Source organism: Pleuronectes platessa, chromosome 18 (assembly GCF_947347685.1).
Source record: "Pleuronectes platessa chromosome 18, fPlePla1.1, whole genome shotgun sequence".
NCBI classification, from domain to species: Eukaryota; Metazoa; Chordata; class Actinopteri; order Pleuronectiformes; family Pleuronectidae; genus Pleuronectes; species Pleuronectes platessa.
This window is the reverse complement of record NC_070643.1, coordinates 987,359-1,007,150: the sequence shown is the minus strand read 5'-3', so window position 1 is coordinate 1,007,150 and position 19,792 is coordinate 987,359. Positions and strand designations below refer to the sequence as shown.

Genomic DNA, 19,792 nt, shown 5'->3' with positions numbered 1-19,792 from the left:
GTGAGTCCGCCACGTCAGCCGAAGACTTTAGGACCCTGTAGGTGATGCAGGCTTGCTTCACTATCTTCTTGATCAGAGGAGTTTTGTGGTCCCGCGGCATTCTTGCTGCGGGTGAGGACAGCAGCCCAATGCCCTACTCTCTTTCGCACGTTTTAATCGCGCACGTTGCGATTAGAAAATCGCGTTTTATCATATTGCGATTTTATCGCAAATGCAATTAATCGTTCAGCCCTATGTCAAACTCATTTTAGTTAAAGAGCCACATACTGCCCACTTTGATCTCAAGTGGGCAGACCAGTAAAATCATAGCTTAATAGCTTCGTACCCCCCCTTTTTTTTTCCTGACGCATTGAAAGTGAAAGGTGAGGGCCGGTGCGCGCCGACTGAGGTGGGATTCCAGCCCCCAAGGGCTCCGTGCACACCACTGCGTACCCCGTACCCCAGTTTGAGAACCGATGGTCTATGGCAGGGTTGACCAACCTTTTTGAAACTGAGAGCTACTTCAAAAGGTACTGAGTAGTACGAAGGGCTACTTGTTTGATACAAACTTCCTGAATAACAAAGTTGCAAAGATCACCTTTTAATAACAATAATAATATATGTGAAGAGACTGTCTGATCATGTCAATGTTAATTATTTCTCACAATAACTATTAACAATGATTTCCGCAACAATGATGGTAGGAAACAGATATATTAAAACATGCAACATTTATTTCTGTTAATTTGTTTTTTAAACTTTGCTTAAATTCAACTTAATTGAAGTACATTTGGTGACATTTATCACTAAATTCCTCCATCAGTCTGTACTTTTTCAAAAATAGAGAAAAAATGTATTAAATTATAATCGCTTACAACGATGATAAAGCTTAACAAAAAAGAGCACATGCATGTGACTGGGGTGGATTGTTTCTAAGTGTCTTCTTAATTTGTTTGGTCCCTTACGGTCAACTGCCAGAGTTTTCAGACCTAAAATACACACTGGTCTCTCCTCATGTCCTCCTTCATTCACTGTGAACCAAAGAGCAAGACAGGCTTCATAATACTTTCTTTTCAACTTCTTTTTTGAACACTGTGTCTTGTTTTTCCCTGACCGGCTGCTTCACGGGAACGAGCTCTGATCTCATGTGTGTGTCTCTGAGCGAGTTAGTGGGGGCGGAGCCCCGGGGCCTGTGTGTGTGAGCTGTCTGGAGACACACACACTTTCCACTCCTGGTATTTCATGCTGGCCTGATACGATGATGATTGACAAATTAACGTTTATTTTATTTAAATAAAACATTTTTTTTTTATTTAGAGCATGCCTTGCATCCGGCGGGCCGAGCTGGACCCCTTGGCGGGCCGTATCAGGCCCGCGGGCTGTATGTTTGACACCCCTGCTATAAATAAAATACTGCAATGACACTGTTGCGTGATTCTGCCTGACGGATGCACGCGAATGGAAGGATGAGGGGAAAGTGAGGGTTCAGCGATGACTGATCAGTTGATATAGATTCTATTGATCTGTGATCTGTGATCTTTGTACTGAACTGAGTCCAGTTTCACCCAGATTGACCGACGGAACCGAACCATCCCAGTACAACACAAGCATATAATGATAATTCTGTTAAATTCTATGGATTGAAGACATCACAGCTGTCTCTGATTTCAATAATCCTGCATTTTTTAATGATTAAAGCAACATTAACAGCCAATACAACAAGCTCCCTCAATTTCTGAGTGTGTTTTTTTTGCCTCCACCTTTGAATGGGATCTTTTTTAATTTCAGGCTCTGTTCTTTCTAGCGTCCTCACTCTCACACACTATATTATCAGCAGCAGAGTATAAGTGTATTTTCTTTATTAATGACATCACTGCTGTCCCAAAATCGCTCTGTACCTTCACCTCACTAACAAACACCTCAATGTCAGTGTCAGAAAGTTTTGCTTCCTATTCTCATTGTTTGATGCCGTGACTCTGTCATGCGACACCGTGGAAACCCATTGGTCAGCAGCATAATTTAATATTCATGACGTGCTTTGCATTGATCATTTAAGGTTGAAAAGGCGTGTGTAAAAGGCGGAGTATGAGGCAGATCCACATACTAATGTTGCCGGGTGGACTGTGATTTATAAAGTGATGTTGCGTTCAGGTGTGCGTGCGCATGGTTTTATAATTCCAAATTTTCTTTTGCGTATGCCATATCTGGCTTTTGGGCGCAAATGCACTTTTAGTATGAATCCCACGCACCGGATGGGAACTCCTTCCAAGGGAACTCACTGTCAAAGGGACTTTGGCCTAGACTGAGGAAGAGCCAGCCGAGCCCTGTCGGAGGATATGAGGCTTTGCTCTGACTTATAGGGGATTGTTAATAATTGAGCAGTGTCTTGGGGCTGAACCATGAAGTTCATTTTAGGTGATCAGTAAAATCTATTGTAAAACAGACTTATAAACATTTTGAACCAGCTCAAGGTTTGAGATACTTTTATGGCTCAACCCTGATTAATGAATAGGGTAATGAAACAAAAGCATGGATGACCTTATCGAGCTCACTCCATGAGAGAAGAAGACCGGGGGGCTCATTTATAAAACAGTGTCTAGTAGTCAAAGGTGTACGTGGCACAAATGCAAAAAATGGCATACACTAAAAAGTATTCAGATTTATAAAACGATGGGCATGCACACCTGCATGCAATTTTCCCTTTATAAATCACACTCCACCTTGAAACGTGCTTAAGTGGAATTGCCTCAAAGTCCGCCCTCTGCACGCCTGCATTTAACAATGTATGTTCATTGCAAAGCACCTCATGAATGTTAGATTTTCCTGCTGACCAATGGGTTTCCATGGTGAATCATGGCATCAAGTGATGAAGAGAAGAAACACAACTCTCTGATATCGACATTGAGGTGTGTGTTAGTGAGGTGGAGGTGAAGAATGACAGATTGTTTGGTGGCCACAGCAGTGATTTCATCAATAAAAAAAAATGCACTGAGATGGAGGCCAAAAAAAACTCCTCATAATTGTTTAAATTCAGAGACAAATGCAATATCCTCCATTTTTATCTTAAAAAGTTATCTTAATAAATATATTAAAATCATCAAAATAGCTTTAACATAGAATGATAAATATTATACAGTGTGTTTGTTCAAAGATGGTTCAATACCATTGGTCAGTCTGTGTAATACTGGCCTCAGTTCCTTTAGCCCACAACACAAAATAATTGTATGGAAAAATTCCCACCACAATCACCCCGGGGCACCTTAGCGTACTACTAGTTTCAGTCATTAATATGATTTATCTTTTTTAATGTATTTTAGATTCGCATCATCTGTTCCACATTTGAAACTACAAGTAGTCCACAGCGCTATGTGACATCTGTCAGTTTAACAGAGTGACACAGTGCATGCTGAAGGCTTTGAAATGCCAGTGTTTCATAAAATATAAATACGGAAGCACCGACACATATTGTTTGCACAGAGTCCATCGAAACAAACACACACAGTGGTCGCATTAACTTGTCGCATGTGGAATGTGACGTACTCACACGTTGTCCCGAAATGGACAGATGTCCGCATAAACTACCGTCTTGCCAAAAGACGTGAACCGCTCCTGCTCCGGGAAAATGTCCAGATGTGTAAAGGCTGCTGGGGGAACTCACTTCGACTCTGATATGCGGAAAACACCCACATACACAGATTGATGTCACTTCCGATTTACCGTAAAACGAGTTTAGCAACCTGTAGAGGCGTTCGTGGCACTTCCTAGAGACATTGAAACATGACTTTTTTTAAAATGTTTTCCCTTTTATTCCAATCAACTTCTAGCAGGCTATCAAGTGTTCACTGTGCGTGTTATTCAACACGACTTCTGAGTGGACCGATCAAGTAATTTAGGGGCGGCTGGTTTGAATACGGAAATACAAATATCAGTTCCGGACCGGATCTGTCGCAAGAATTAAACATCTGACCTGTTTTTATGTATTTAAAGTAATCTCCCCAGGTGCAGCTACAATGTTGCATCACTTTAAATGTAACAATAAACTGTGAGATGGCATTTCCTCCTTTCCTTTCAAAAAAGCTGGTCTGGTGTTTATATGCTAAAGGGGATAAGATAGAAAACATTTAAACGCCTCAAATTATCATTTAGATAATTAGAATAGCTCTTAGTATGGTGAAAACTGAACTAGTTACAGTTCCTTTTACTCAGTTAGGAACCTACCTATAAGCCTACTATTTTGGTACACTGAATAAATACGTTACAACTATGAATTGAGCAAATATTCCAACAGAATTCCTGACAGCTTCTATGCTGTACTCTTAGTCTATCATTGCAGCTCAGAATAACAAACGGTGAAACTACAAAAGCCTCCAATATCTTTTATTACAAAATGGTCCTCTATGGGGGGTGAAACATGCTCTTCCAGAGCAGGGTCATTGTAAAGCTAAAGACTGCCTGCTGTGAACTTGTCACATGTATAGTGAAAGCAGTACTTCAAAGTTTTATGCTGAATGCGGCCAGTCTGTCCATGAAGGTAAAAAGTTACTGGCCACAGACGTGGGTGGTATTTTTCAGTGTGATTCTGACAGAAAGTCAAGCAAACGATTGCACCTTTGTGGGCAACTGGTAATATTGAAAGGACCAGTGTGAGTGGGTGCTCGGACTCTGTCTCTGAGAAACGGAGCTTTGTGAATGTTATCAAGAATGTAATCAACCCAGATGTTAACTTTACGTGATGAATAAACTAAATCGATTTAACTTTTGGGTTCTCTGAGGCTGGGGTTCATGTAAAGATGCCTGCTTCTCTGTGCAGCCTAGAACTATTTGCTTGTGTTTGCTATGAAATATACCTAATTCTTGACTATTTCAATATTTCCCATCACTTGATGTAATTTGGGGCTCTAAATCTGAAAAGCTCACTAATTCACATGGTTGCAACCGCTCGTGATATTTTGGCCTTCCTGCATTGGCAGGCACGCAAGAGAACCAAATAAATTGCTTCTAATAGATGGACTGTATGAATGTGGGTGATTGACAAACTGTAATGTAAAGAGCTTTGAGTGTTCATCGAGACTAGAAAAGCGCTATATAAATACAAACCATTTTAACAATTTACCATTTACTGGTGTGCATGTTTCTGACCAAACAGTCTCCATGGGGGTCGCATGAGGGCCCAACAACCACTAGTGGGACCTGTACTCACAGCCCAGCACCGTGCAGCTCGATTGGCATTTGCCACAGAACACCAGAATTGGCAGGTCCGCCTTTGTCACCCCTTTCTCTTCACTGATGAAAGCCGGTTTACACTGAGCACATGTGACAAGCGTGAAAGTCTGGAGAAGGTGTGGTGAACGTTATGCTGCTTGTAACATCATCAGCATGACTGGTTTGGCGGTGGGTCAGTGATGGTCTGGGGAGGCATAACCTTGGAGGGTCGCAAAGACCTCCATGTCATAGCCAACGGTACCTGAACTGCTGCTAGGTTGCGGGATGAAATCCTCAGAGAGATTGCAGACTGCTGTAGTGGGCCCCCGGCGGGTTCCAGCTGGTGCAGGACAATGCAGAGCCTCATGTGACTAGAGGGTGTCAGCGGTTCCTTGATTACGAAGGCATTGATGCCACTGACTGGCCCTTTCGTTCCCCTGACATAAATCCAATTGAGAACCTATGGGACATTATGTATTGGTGCATCCGACGCCACCAAGTACCGCCACAGACTGTGCAGGAGGTCACTGATGCCCTGATCCAGGAGGATCCCCCAGGATACCATCCGACAACTCATCAGGAGCATGCCCAGACGTTGTTGTTGTGCATACAGGCACGTGGGGGCCATACACAGTATTGGGTAACGTGAGTTGCTGTGATAAAAGTCACAAAACTTGGATCACCAATGAACAATGAGCAATGTATATTAAAATGTTTCATACATATTTACGTGTGTGGTTTATATATAACTCTATATAACTTTGAATGATTTACTTAACTGCTGTTATTTTCACATACATAACATTTTCAGACCAAAATTCACAACTTTTCTAAATATAAGAACAGCAATTCATCTCAATACAAAGCATTGCAGCAACAAAACAAACTGTGTGCTTTTACTTTGAAGACTAATTGCCAAACAGTAAGTAAATTTGTGTGAATCTTGAAGCAGTAATGGAAATCAGCACTTGATGCACCATTTACTGTCTGTTTTGTCTCTAGTCTGGTTGGGTATTTGACCTGGGGCTTGACCCAGTAGCCGAATGCTACCGTAATCAAACAGAGGACGTAGAGGAAAGTCCAACTGGGTCCACGGACTAACCGTTAACGTCACAATAAACAGCAAACTGATTCCACTTATCTATAAAAATATGTTGCTCTTTCTTATTTCTATTACTTACTATGGTACAGGTTAGCAGTTGTTTTCTTTTTTATTTACATGAATTAAAATGAAAGAATGATTATGCGTCTGGCAGTGGAGATCATCGGTGTGATTGTATTACAAAGCATCTTTTCCTTTAACTATTTAAGACAGTTCATTTCTTCTTCCCACTGACAATTAAAGCAATACCTTTTAGTTCTATATGGCAATACTTTGCAAACAGAATGCTTTCTTGTTTGGTAAAAGTAGTTTAATCATTCCGGTCAAATATAAAATGTTGCAGAAACTAAGTCTGACTATAAAACATCAGAAATAAGACAGCTTTAAAAAAAAAAACAGTTTGTTTTTATTCATTATTTACGGTTCAAGAATTGGCTATGAATCCGAAATCTGAATTGAGTTCCTTACATACACAATTACAAAACTGTAACAAAAAAAAATATTACAGGAGAAACTGTTAGTGTAACTGTGCTGTCATGTGAATCCAATGCACTTTAAATGAATTACAAGCAGTTGATTGAGCTCATGCCATTAGCTGTAGATGAGTACTGAATGTTTATGTCCATCGTATGGTAACTGAAACATTTCACCAGATCCAAAGTTCATTCTCACACTGTTTCTTTAATTAAATCACAGTCATGTTTCATGGTCACTGTACTTGTCTTTCAACTTTCACCCCCAATATGGGTCAAGTTATTCTGAGATTCTGTGCCCCATAAACCCTTTGACTTCCATTTCCACCCCGTCCCCAGCACTGCCTTTTCAGTTCTTCTTGGCCTTTGGTGAGTCGTACTTTCTTTTGCTGGAGTACCATAGGAGCAGAGGAATGCCGATGGAGGGCAGAGTCATTACACCAAATGCAGCCCAGTCCAGCTAGAAAGGGTCAACAAAGGGGAAGTGAGGATTCAAGGGACAGTACAAAAAGGGGAAAAAAGTATTGTCCTAATGAATATCAGAGGTGCTATATCAAATCAATCTGCATTTATCATTCCTAGGTATAAAAAAATAAGATATTGAAGCCATACGAACGATCGGGTGCAACAGTGGTTGTATATCAATTCTACACCACACTGTCTGCACTTACACCCATTTAGAGTGGACCCAAATTATAATCAAGGATGTTTCTTTAATGCAGAGCCTTTAAAAGTAAAGAGTGGTAGCAAGATGGTGGATAGCATTGATAACCTGTTTATCTAGTTATTACAGGTATTGATTTATCTGCAGATCACTGCACTCTTTTTAAATAAATGCCTTTTTCATAGTTGCCTTCCTTATTCTCTAAACTTTTTCGTTCCAGCTGGGAACATACTTTTTAGGGGTCAATCAATTGTAATCTTTGTTAAATTGTTTGAACATTTCAAAATGAAGTGATCAAACCGGAGTAAAGCTCATTTCATGTTTGTGGAAAAGAAATCAGTCAGTGTTTTGTAAAGTTGCTTCCAATGCAAAGCTGAGTGGAGCTCTCTCCGTCACAATCAGACTGACCATCAGCAGCATCACTGCGCACACTTTCACTTTGCATGTTAACACAACAAGCAAACAGTTGTTAACAGACAGACCTACAGCTGCTCTGTAAAACAGCTGTCAGACATGTACCATACTCTGGGAAATCTGAGCTGTGGATGGGCTATATATGAGAATAAACATTTCCTAGTGGAAGCCTTCAGACATTCTCCAGAGTTTCTCCTGCCTGTAAAAACTTGGATAATGTTCGAATGAGCCAATGAAAGAAAACTACAGGAAATCCTCCCGATATTCACGATGAATGAGTGGGCATGTCACTGAAGAACGCATGAGAGATTGCAAACCTAGAAAGAATAAATAAATTAAGTGGTGCCCACACATGAAGGAGACACTATAATCAATCAGTTTAAAAAATATGTGATCTCCGCAGCAGAATTTATACATTACGTCCTGTCTCTGCATGCTACACAATGCCTCGCCTGAACAGAGATTCATTTTTGTTGTGAATCTCTCTGACCAGAGATTATCCTGCTGGGTTCTTCATCTGTGAAAGGAAGACTCTGAAGAAACTCCAGACCCCATTGGTATAGTGGTGAGTAGATAATGTGAATCATTGAATTTTCATTTATTGGGTGAACTCCCTCTTTAAGCAAATAATGTTTTTTATGATGTTTCTTGGTGACTGGGTTTGAACTCCGGACATAAACCAAATCAATAGACCCAATAAAGAAGTCAGGATCCATTACTGGTTTGACATGGAGAAAAGAACAGGTTAGTTGCTCAGGAGCGTTATCCAACATTGAGTCCATCAAATGTACCAATATGTTTTTAGTGAGCCGGAGAGCTCTTTTAGTGACATACTTGCCGTACTTGTCATGCTGGCGTGCTCGTTGAGCGATTTAGGTAGTGCTTTGTACCAGCTGCTGTTAAGTTTTTGATGAGCATTATCATTGACTGTCACTGATGATATTTTAATTAGGAAGATGTTTGTACTGAGGATTGTAGATATTTATAATACGTCAAATAGATGGATACCTAGATGATGTGCTTTCCACTTATCTTCTCGCACTGCCTTGAGACGTGTATGATTTTCTCTTGCCTGTCCGATCTCTAAAGAGACATTCATTTTCCCATTTAAAGGGATTAATATAATACATCACATCATAATTTTACCTTTAAAGATTGATCAGTTAATGGTTGTGTTGAAAGCAGAAAAGTTTGGGACTTAGTTTCAGATTTTTGCTTCAACTTGGATCACTACAGTTGAGTCCACTCAAAAACCTGACAAGAGCAAAAAGCTTTTATAATGCCCTACTTACATAATGAGGAGAGAAGCGGCGGTCAAACTCCCTCTGAGCCAGGATGCCTCCCTGGCCTGGGGCACTGGTGAAGCCAACCTGGTGGATGGATAAACAATTCAGCTTCCTTCATTTCACTTTACCAAGAACGACTGTGATCCATGATGATAATAAACTGATTTTACCACGACTTGTCCTCCCTCCTGGGCCAGGTAGCTGACAGACGCAGAGGTGAAATTAAAGTAACCAGCCTTCAGCGGGCGCAACACCACTGTGTGAGAGACATTGCTGGCTCTGAGAGTTCTATGGTTAAAGTTAACTTGAAAAAGATAAAGAGTCAAGCTACCATCAGAAATCAATAAAAGTATAAAACATCTTGTGGCTGATGGGTAGAGTGGTCATCGTCCAACCCGAAGGTTGGCAGCTCGGTCCAAGTCTTCCCCATCTGCATGCCGAAGTGACTTTCGGCAAGAAGCTGAACCCTTAATTGCCCCTCTTAGACAAAATAAGTCCTGCTAATAGATGCACTATATGAATGTGTGTGTCAATGGGTGAATGAGCAACTGAACAGTAAAGCGCTTTGAGTTGTCATCAAGACTAGAAAAACGCTATATAAATACAGACCATTTTCTATTTATCTAATCTGACTTGCTCTAAGTTTTTTTTCAGCTGTATTTAAATAGAGGCCTCAACTTGTACAGGCTGCTTATGCACTGATCTCTGCTCCAGAAAAAAAAAAATTCTCTGCTCTGTTATGGATGTGTATTTACAGACACTGTACTTTTTAACACTATTACTAAACCTTCTATTATAACCGTCTCAGTTTTATTGTTTAGTAGGTTAAGCGGTCTGTGATATACATGCTCATGCTCAGTCTCAACAGGGCTTACTAAAGGTTTGAAAGTGGATGAGATCGGTCCAGGATGAAAGTCAGTGATAGTAAATTGAAATACAGATGTGAGTTTGATGAGCTGCCTGGGAATGTTACGTTTTTAAACTACCACTAACTAGATCGTCTTATAGCACAAAAAAACACTGCTGTGTAAGCATGGTAAATGGTCTGTAATTATAAAGCGCTTTTCTAGTTGATGACCACTCAAAGTTCTTGCATTACAATTATTTGCCATTGTCACAGTGCATCTATGAGAACAGCACAGCTGTCAGGGGCTTGGGATTAAGTACACAATTCAGCATAGGGAATGGGAACGGACAGCTGATCTTCTGGTTAAGTGACGACACCCTCTACCCACTGAGCTACAGCCGCCAGAAGGGGACAGAAAATATTACATTTAAGTTAAAGGATACGGTGCAATCCTGTCCCATTTGACATTCAACATTCCTGAAACAATTCCAAAGTCTTCAGGGGGAAAAGAATCATCTGAAAGCTCCACCTCCAGAGCAACACTGTAGAGATAGTCAAGACTGGTTAAACAGACTACAATTATTCAGACTACAGCACTTCTTACTAGTCCATTAGACACTCTTTACACTACAAGACACCAATTTACATGCACAATTATACATAATGTTTATCAAAAACAATTTCTTTATTGCCTGTCACTGTTAAGACCCCCTTTTTACCCAGTAAACACTTATCTTACAAACCTATTAACCCCACTCAAACTAAAGATGGGAGATTAATTTTAATAATACATGGTGTTGAACCTAATTATAATTGTAATCTTCAAACAGCTCAAGAAATTAAGGATGTGTTCCACCATAGTTTGCTGAATTTGTTTTATCTTTACTGCCATGTTTTTGATTGATCAGCATTTTCAAATTGTGACTTTTATCACTGACATTAAATTGTAATGTGCATGAGATACATACAATTACATACATAAATTATATTATGTCCAGTTTGCTCTGAAATGTATAAATAGAACAAGTTTGAATAATCTCAAATGTATGTTTAGAAGAGTCCTGACCTGGAGCCAACATTGTAGATGTTGTACTGTAGGGTGAGATCACGGCCCTCCACAGCATATCGGTTCAGCAGGGATTTAGAGGCAAGCAAACGGGCCCCCTCTTCACTTGAGACCAGACTGACCAGGGCCAGGACCACAATAAGGTGCAGCATCTTCCTTACCTAAAAAGAAAAGAAAAAAAATTGGTTTGGAAAACATTAAAAAAGGAAAAGACTCGATTCAAACACACTTGGATTAACCCTGACTAAGACTACGTTACATCAACCCAACAATCAAAAGACAATGTTTAGAAAAGCATTTTTGTGTAGAAACAAGAGTTGAACATGTTTTCCTCGCCGATAAGGGTGAAATTAGTCGATAGCTGGCTTTAACTCAAAGGTTAAAAGGTAAGAACATTCATGAAATGGTGGAGAAGAAACGTTTACATTTTTGCTGCGCTCAACTGACTGCTACCGACGCTTACGTGGACCAGATCAGCACATCTATGTTAACTTTCAGTAACCGAATGGAACTAAACCATGGCCCTCTCCATCTTTATCTACAGTCAGTGCTAAGCTGTTTGGGACTAAAACAGTAAATTTACATATGAGTACCGTGTGTGTACGTGAAAGAAGGAGAAACAATTACTTACCGTTCGCTTGTCTTCCAACCGTAGATGAGGAAAAGAACTTAATGCGCATGCCCAGACACTATGAACTGCTGTTGGATGACGTGTACCGACAAAGCTAGACGGAAGCCATCGCCTGGTAAAGCGCCCCTTGTGCTTGGGAGAAGCTAATTATCATTTGACATTTGAGTATGGCTGCGTTCGGGAAGTCCTAATAATCTCATTTCCTAACCACTTTGCATTTACCCAAATGCAATATCTCACAGGGGGGGAGGAGGAAAGATGTGAAGTAGAAGTCGTAAGGGGTTAGGAAAGAAGATCCACTGAGCCGAGAAAATCTGACTCCACTTACTCTCTGCGTAAATATTATTGTTTTTATTTATAACAAAAGATACGCTCAAAATGTACGGTGCCACAGTAATAATAGTTTCCTGTCTAAAATAGAATACACTTCGAGAGAGGTTTATTCAGAGGGAACGTTCAATCATTACTTATTCACAGGAAATAACAACAAAATAGATTTAGTTGAAAATATAAGTAAAAAAAACATGACTGAAATGTTGAAATAATATAGAAATTTAAGGAATATACCTCGAGAGAACATGGGGGGGATTGAAATAACCTTTATAGTTGCAGTTAGTGGGATTGTGATGAACTATAAGTTCCTTATCTATGTTGCTTATTGTGACTCCTGAATGGACAGATGTGACTTTAGTCATGGGTCAAGTCCTAAACTTTAGTTTTAAATCCTAAACATGTTATAGTGCCTGCAAAAGGTGTCACTTTTGGTTATGGGTAATTGCGACAAAATTTCTCACTTTATACCTACTATTAATAATAAATATAACATAGATGTTGAAGTCACATTGGATAAAAGCGTCTGCCAAATGACATTGAGCCGCAGATTAATCAATAATGAAAAATCAATAGTTGTAGTCTCAACTAAATGCCACATCAATAAAACTGATGTGAATATCACTCATTTCAATCAATTGATTATAGAATTTTGATTAATTTGCACTTTTTATGAAAAAGGGTCAGCAAACAGAGCAAATTTATGTAATTTAATTAATAATCATTATTTTATTATAAAGTCATGTATTCTTAATTCAATTGATCTCCGGTAAGGCCAGATGTTTTTACGTACCTTTTTTGTTTGATTTATGCTGAGATGTTTTCATCTCTGGTTCTTGTCTCATATCCTATTCTTATGATTATTAAGAAGATGTCAACTGTGGTTGGCGTTCCTTTGCATATCTATCCTGGAGCCTGTGTCGTTGTTTTCTTTAAGTGTCAAAAGCATTATGATTTTTCCACAGATCTGATGGTAACTTCCGTCATGGTCAGTGGTGCAATGGTTTTACTCAGTTTAAGTGTTGCTTTGCCATTTACCAGATCAAGGTGGTCTTGAGTTGCCACAGCTCTGGTAAGTTTGCGGGGGCAGGGACTGTTTTTGCCTCTTCCCAGACTGACGATGTTTGGCAAAGTGAATGACAGGACTCTGTGGTCCATGTCCAGGAGCTCCTTCCAGTTCAATGGCAAAGGATTCTGCACTGATGGTCAAGATGGTAGCAGGTTCCGTCTGCTTGAAATGGAATTGTCTTTGTTTTGCGAAACCAAGGGAGGCAAGTTCACATAATTGTTGGCTGGTAGATGCGTGGGGTTAGCCATTACACCTAATTGATGATTGGTTTGGGGCTGGAGGTATTGGACAATGAGAGATTCGAAGTTCAAGTCAGTGTTTGCTGCTCCACAGCAGCTGTTAGGCCAGTTTGAGAAGTGCAGTCAGAAAATCCCTTTACCAATGCCTGGCAAAGCAGGTTGTAGTTACTTTCGAGATGGTCAGGTTAATGTTGATAAATTTGCTAAGATTAAGACAGGAGGCTAAATTGATCAGATGTATCTTGACTTCAACTATAGGATTTGGGAACTTACATAGGTAATGTTTATCTCCCTTTTCATTGATATTTATTTGTCTGCTTTGACCTATCTTAAGTGAATGTCTCATTTATCTTTTCCTTCTGGTGCTTAGCCTGTTTAACTTTGCCACACGCATCTGTTAAGCCAATTTTGGACATGACCTGCGACTAGAGAATTGAATCCGGACAATTACCCACAGTTTGCTTTTCACACATGCAGAACGCAGCAGAAGGTCTCTGCACAGACATGTTCACATCAGCAACAAATCCTCCACATTATTCAGGCGAGAGGTGGTGCAGGGTGCACACCACTGTTTATTTTCTTTTTGTTTGTCTCATTTTTGCATCCGTCGCGTGTTATAAGTCATCAACCCTGTATAGCTCCTAATGGTTTTTTATGAGCTTTTTTTTTACTCTTTAGTTCTTTCCTTACGCTGAGTTGTTAATTCTTCGATAAATCAGCTCGAGCTGAAGATCGTTCATATCGTTCAAATTGGTTAAGACAGTTGTTTTGTTCTTGTATCTGTGACAGGAGTCCCCCGCCTAAGTAGTACCACATAAGCAGTACCTCCAGGTTTTCCTATTTATTTATTTTCGACTAAATTACTGAAAATCGGCACTCTAATAACATGCCCAGACATACAAAAAATTATCTTGACAGTCTTCGCCACACCCAACAAGAAGACAGCCATTTTGCATTGAACTGAAATTTGCCGTGATTTTCGGTGAGCCCTGCTACAAATTCGTACTTATCCTACAGATTTCATGCGATCGACTTCACATTTGGTTTATGTCATGCCAGAGACATTATGATTAAAATGTATAAACTATTATATTTCATCAGAAAACACTAAGTTTCATCAGGGGGCGTGACCTTGGCATTGCAGCAAATCTCCATGTATCACCAAGAACCTTCAAGTAGCTGTAACTTCCATGTTTTATCTCCAATTACTGTCAAACTGTATATGTGTGATAAAGAACCTGCCTAAAAGAGTTTTATTTGCAAATACACTTTAAAAGTCAGAGCGCCTCCTAGCTGTGACAGGAAGTATCATGTTTAATACTTCAACATGCTACACCTAGGTTCAATGCAAAATAATCTAACTTGTGAGTCTTCATCAGGGGGCGTGTCCTTGGCATTGCGGAAAATCTCAATGTATCACCAAGAACCTTCAAGTAGCTGTAACTTCCATGTTTTATCTCCAATTACTGTCAAACTGTATATGTGTGATAAAGATCCCGCCCAAAAGAGTTCTATATGCAAATACACTTTAATAGTCAGAGCGCCTCCTAACTGTGACAGGACGTATCATGTTTAATACTTCAACATGCTACACCTAGATTTTTCATTTAATCAACCAAAATCTAGGTGCAACATGCTACACCTAGATTTCTCATTTAATCAACCAAAAAATAGGTGCATTTGCAGTTACGTCACTGCAAATGCTCCAATCTGCCCCAAAATGGACATGTACAATAAGAGTCAATATGAAAGGTTTTTTACTAGAACTGGGACCCAATAGCAAAACTTGCAGACAGAGGTCAGTTTTCAAAGTGTTAAAAGCGTTCGGTGCACAGGGAGTCAAAATCTTCAGGCAAAGGTATCTGAAACGTGAGGCAAAAACGAGGTCAAACAATCCAGGCAAACGTGATCAAGAAAACATGAGACAAGACAAGACTTGGTGAGATCACTGGAACGCTGTGTGCAATATCAGCTAAACTACACACAGGTAAAACACATTAGGGAGGGGATGCCAATCAGTGAGAGATTAAATGCATCAAAAATAAATTCATACCAGGTACATCAGTCATGGAAGTCTTTGATTAGTTGTGGATCCATAATGTTGCTGGTCCATTAATATGACCTCTCCTCTGGTCCTGCAAAAACTAAGATAGGACAATGAAAATGTTAAGAGCTGACTGAAGTTGTGAGAGCTAAGCAATCAACACTAACGTCATACCCATGTTTACATTTTCTAAAGTCCAGCATTTTGTGTGCACGTTAGGTTACCACCCAACACTAGACGTGTACAGCGAGGACAGTGTTGAAGGTATCGGAATGATAACCAGCAACATCGATCGATTAATACAAAACAAATGTGATTGTCTGTTTCCGTTTCTCCTCCTCAACTACAAAGCCCTTAATAATATGGCACCATCCTACCTTAAAGAGCTCATAGCACCATATCCCCCCACTAGAGCAATTTGCTCCAAGAATTCAGGCTTACTTGTTGTCCCTAAAATCTCTAAAAGTACAGTAGGAGCCTGTGGATTAATTTCCCAATTTAAGTTTGGGAGTCTGACACCCTCTCTATGTTTAAGAGTAGGCTTAAAACCTTCCTGTATGATAAAGCGTATAGTTAGAGCTGGTCACGGCTCATCTTGGACCTACTCCTAGTTATACTGCTATAGGCTGTAATGGAAAACATTACCATTATACCACACTGTATATTATCTCTGCTTATGCATACTATTTTTCTGCTTGTTTAACTGCCAAAATGACATCAGAGCCACAAATCTGAGACTGTGCTCGTCCCCCCACCCGCGGAGGCCTAAAGCATGTGTTAGTATCTTATCTCCTGACATTTTAATATTAATTTAGTTCACGAACATAGTTCTCACCCACACTCTCACAAACACTCACGCACACACACACACACACATGCACCCACACACACCCACACACACACACTTCAACTCTTCACACACACATATAAAGCCAGATATGTTGCAAAAGGGATATGTATAGTCAAGTGGTAGGGATAGACTACAGGGAGACTTTTTCGCCAACTGCAAATATGACATCAGTATGGAGCTTGATGCAACTGGCGGCTCAGTATGACCTTTACGTACATCAGATGGATGTTAAGACTGCTTATTTACATGCTCCAATTGATTGTGAGATATACATGGAGCAGCCTGAAGGATTTCAGGAGCTATGCTACAAAAGTCATGAACAAAAGTTAAAACTTGTAGCATACAGTGATGCTGATTGGGCAGCAGATCAAAGTGACACATGTAGTTTTCTATTGTTTTAGTCTGATTAATGATGGACCTATTATTTCATGGAAGTCCAAGAAGCAACAAACTGTAGCTTTGTCCACATGTGAAGCAGAATACATGACCCTAGCTGCAACTACTCAAGAAAGTTTGTATTTGGTACAGCTAATGCAAGGTATGGATGGTGAGTGCCAATATGCACCAGTAACATTTTTCAGATAACCAGGGTGCAATTGCATTATCAAAGAACCCAATTTGTCATCAGAGATGTAAACATGTCGACATCAAGTACCATTTCATTAGATCTGCATTGAATGTCAATAAGATAACCATTGAGTATTGTCCAGCAATTGATATGGTTGCCGAAAGCCTGCAACAAAGGTCAAAGGGGAGAAGTTTAGGAGTTACATTTTTGTTATGTGAAGAACACCATTGTTTATTAATTTGTGTTGAATGTAACTTTTACAATATGAGAGCAAGTGGGGGTGTTGGGTTTCTGTTAATATGTGCCCTTATACTGAAGTCTATGCTTTATTATGAAATGACTGGAGCGTGCGCAATAAAGTTAATCACTTCCAGTTCAGGTTAACACCGATAACGGCTTTGTGTGTTATTCCTCCTTGAAACAAGGATATGGGTACCCGGTTATTCAACCCTCAATGATGGCAACCCTAACAGGTAAGTAAAATGGCCACGACAAGCTCTTTGATATATAAAGGGGCTTGATTGTCAAGGGATTTGTATTTGAGGAGCAGGATCTTGAATTCTATTCTTAATTTGACAGGGAGCCATAGCAGAGAGTAATATCATCTCTCCCTCTAGTTCCTGTCAGCACTCATGCCACATAATTTTGTACCAGCTGGAGGCTTTTCACAGACTTACTAGGATAATAAAGAATTACAACAATTCGGTCTAGAGGTAACAAATGCATGGACTAGTTTCACAGCATACTTCTGAGACTGGTTGTTCCTAATTTTCATAACATTGCGCAGGTAGGAAGCAAGAAGAAAGCTGTCCTTGAGACTTGTTTCATATGTGGGTCAAATGACATGTACTGGTCAAACATAACTCCAAGGTTCCTCACAGTGGAGCTGGGGGCCAAACTAACACCATCCAAGTTTACTATCTGGTCAGACAGTGGTTCTCTAACATGTTTAATTACTTAGTTTTGACTTAATATAAAAGTAAGAAGTTTTGGGTCATCCAGGCCTTGATGTTGATGAAACATTCCTGAAGTGAAGTTGAACTAAGTGATTAGATTCATCAGGCTTCATAGATATGTACCGCTGAGTGTCGTCTGCATAACAATTGAAGTGTATGTGTTGCTTTCTGATGATGCTGCCTAAATGGAGCATAAATAAGGTGAAGAGTATCAGTCCAACGACAGAACCTTGTGGACCTCCATGACTAACTTGTGTGTGCATGGAGGAGTCATTGTTAACATTAACAAATGGAAATCTATGTGATGAATACAATTTAAACCAGTCTAATGCCGTTAATTTAGTCCCAACATGTTGCTTCAATCTCTGTAACTTTTAAAAGTGTTGTTTCTGTGCTGCGATGGATTCTAAACTAAATCTTCCAACAATCCATTACTTTCTAAATAATCACACTTTTCTCCTCTGATTTACTTTCTTCTTTTTCAGCATTTAGTGTTGTTTTTAATGAGGCTGCTGTTCTATTTACAGAGTTATCAACTAGTGTGGGAGTAACGTTTTGATAACTTTCCTGTATTGTAATGACACATGGCTGTGAGGTTAGTGTCAAAGGAAGCAGTTCTTCAAATTTGTTCATAGTTTTATCAGATAAACACAGACTATAATAGAATGTCCTGTCATCGGCAACATCTACATGAATCTTGAAATCACCTACTACAATGACTTAATCTCTCCTAAAAACTAATTTAGATAGAAAATTCCGAGAATTCAGATAATAATTCTGAGTAAAGGGTAGGCGGATGATATATGATGATGAACTGGTTTATGAGATTTCAGGCTTGGATGTATGAGGCTGATTGATGAGATTTTCAAACAAGTTATAACTACCTTTAGGTCGAGGGTTGTTAGATAGGCTGGACTTAAAGACTAGTGCAACTCCTCAACCTCTGCCTCTGCCTCGAGGAATACGATTATTAATATGGGTGGGAGGCTTCACTTCATTGAAACCTACATAATCACCATTTTGCAGCCAGGTTTCAGTTAGACATTGTAAATCGATCAGATGGTCAGTAATCAGATCATTAATTAGTAGGGATTTTGGATTGAATGACCTGATATTTAATAAACCCTATTTTAAGCTTCTAGTTTTTGGTACTGATATATCTGTTATATTAACTTGTATTAGGTTTGAATGTATAACTCCTCTCTTGTTTACATGGCTATAGTGTTACGCCTGGGCCACATTGGCTGTGGAATGGCCACAGAGATCTCAGAAATGGCTGAGAATCCTACCCATTACTTAGACAGCTTCTCTCTGATCACCCGTGATCAGTTTACCAAAATAATCTCAGGTTCTAAACCAACAACCTGTATCTTAGATCCCATTCTTACAAAATTACTTAAAGAAATTCTGCCCCTAATTGATAGTTCGTTACTTAACATTATCAATCTGTCATTATCATCAGGTTATGTACCACAGTCTTTTAAAATAGCTGTCATCAAACCCCTACTCAAAAAACCCACCCTAGACCCAGAGGTTTTATAGCCTGGATGCCAGACGAACTTAGCCCCGCCCACAACATTTTTGGTCGGGCAGTTCGGTCTGGAGTCGCTCCATTGGGAAAAAATTATGGCCCGACCGGGCCAATCAGATTGTCAGGGCGGGCTTTATATGCTGATTGACAGATGATCAACGGTAACGTAATCAACCACGTCATCACAGTGCCCTCGGGTTGAATTCGTTTTCAACAAACATGCCTGCCGCTGGCTAGCTGAGATGTGTAGATGCTGCCATTGAGTCTGTTTTAGAAGACATCGACAGCGCATTCATTTTGAAAGAGGAACACAGAACGTGGAGGCGACGCCAAAGCACCGCGCTAATCCCTATCGCCCCGGCGCTTCGCTGTTCTCAACGGACACTGAAGGGACGCTGAACCGCCGGGCAGCGCTAATAATATCACCCGTTGATCCAGTAGATTGCTGCACGGCTTTGTGCCGGTCACACCGGAGGCTGAAGCACCGTGCTGCGCCAAGGCTGCCTCGCGGTGCTTCAGCCTCCGGTGTGACCGGCACAAA

General features: G+C 40.0%; 2 protein-coding genes across 8 annotated transcripts in view; both read right to left on the bottom strand.

Moving 5' to 3' along the window:
• The window catches only part of si:dkey-240h12.4 (death-associated protein kinase 2), a 51,398-nt gene extending 47,497 nt beyond the window's left edge, over positions 1-3,901 (bottom strand). For 2 of the 7 annotated variants that reach the window (XM_053447426.1, XM_053447433.1), the window contains exon 1: positions 3,524-3,898. Coding sequence is in view for 1 of the 7 variants with exons in the window: in XM_053447432.1 (XP_053303407.1) it covers positions 3,520-3,554 (35 nt within the window). In the remaining 6 variants the exon portion in view is untranslated. Of the gene's footprint in view, positions 1-3,519 lie in introns of all 7 variants that reach the window. The other 5 variants (XM_053447431.1, XM_053447430.1, XM_053447432.1 and 2 more) reach the window with 4 other exon arrangements.
• A 2,764-nt stretch (positions 3,902-6,665) lies between these two features.
• On the bottom strand, positions 6,666-13,152 carry ssr2 (signal sequence receptor, beta). Its single transcript, XM_053447413.1, has 7 exons — positions 13,005-13,152; positions 11,665-11,807; positions 11,034-11,194; positions 10,411-10,509; positions 9,291-9,399; positions 9,127-9,204; positions 6,666-7,216 (listed from the first exon to the last, which is right to left on the bottom strand). Exons 1-7 carry the CDS (start codon positions 13,150-13,152, stop codon positions 7,106-7,108), a joined length of 849 nt encoding a protein of 282 aa, XP_053303388.1. The 3' UTR covers positions 6,666-7,105.
• Between the last annotated feature and the right edge of the window lie 6,640 nt (positions 13,153-19,792).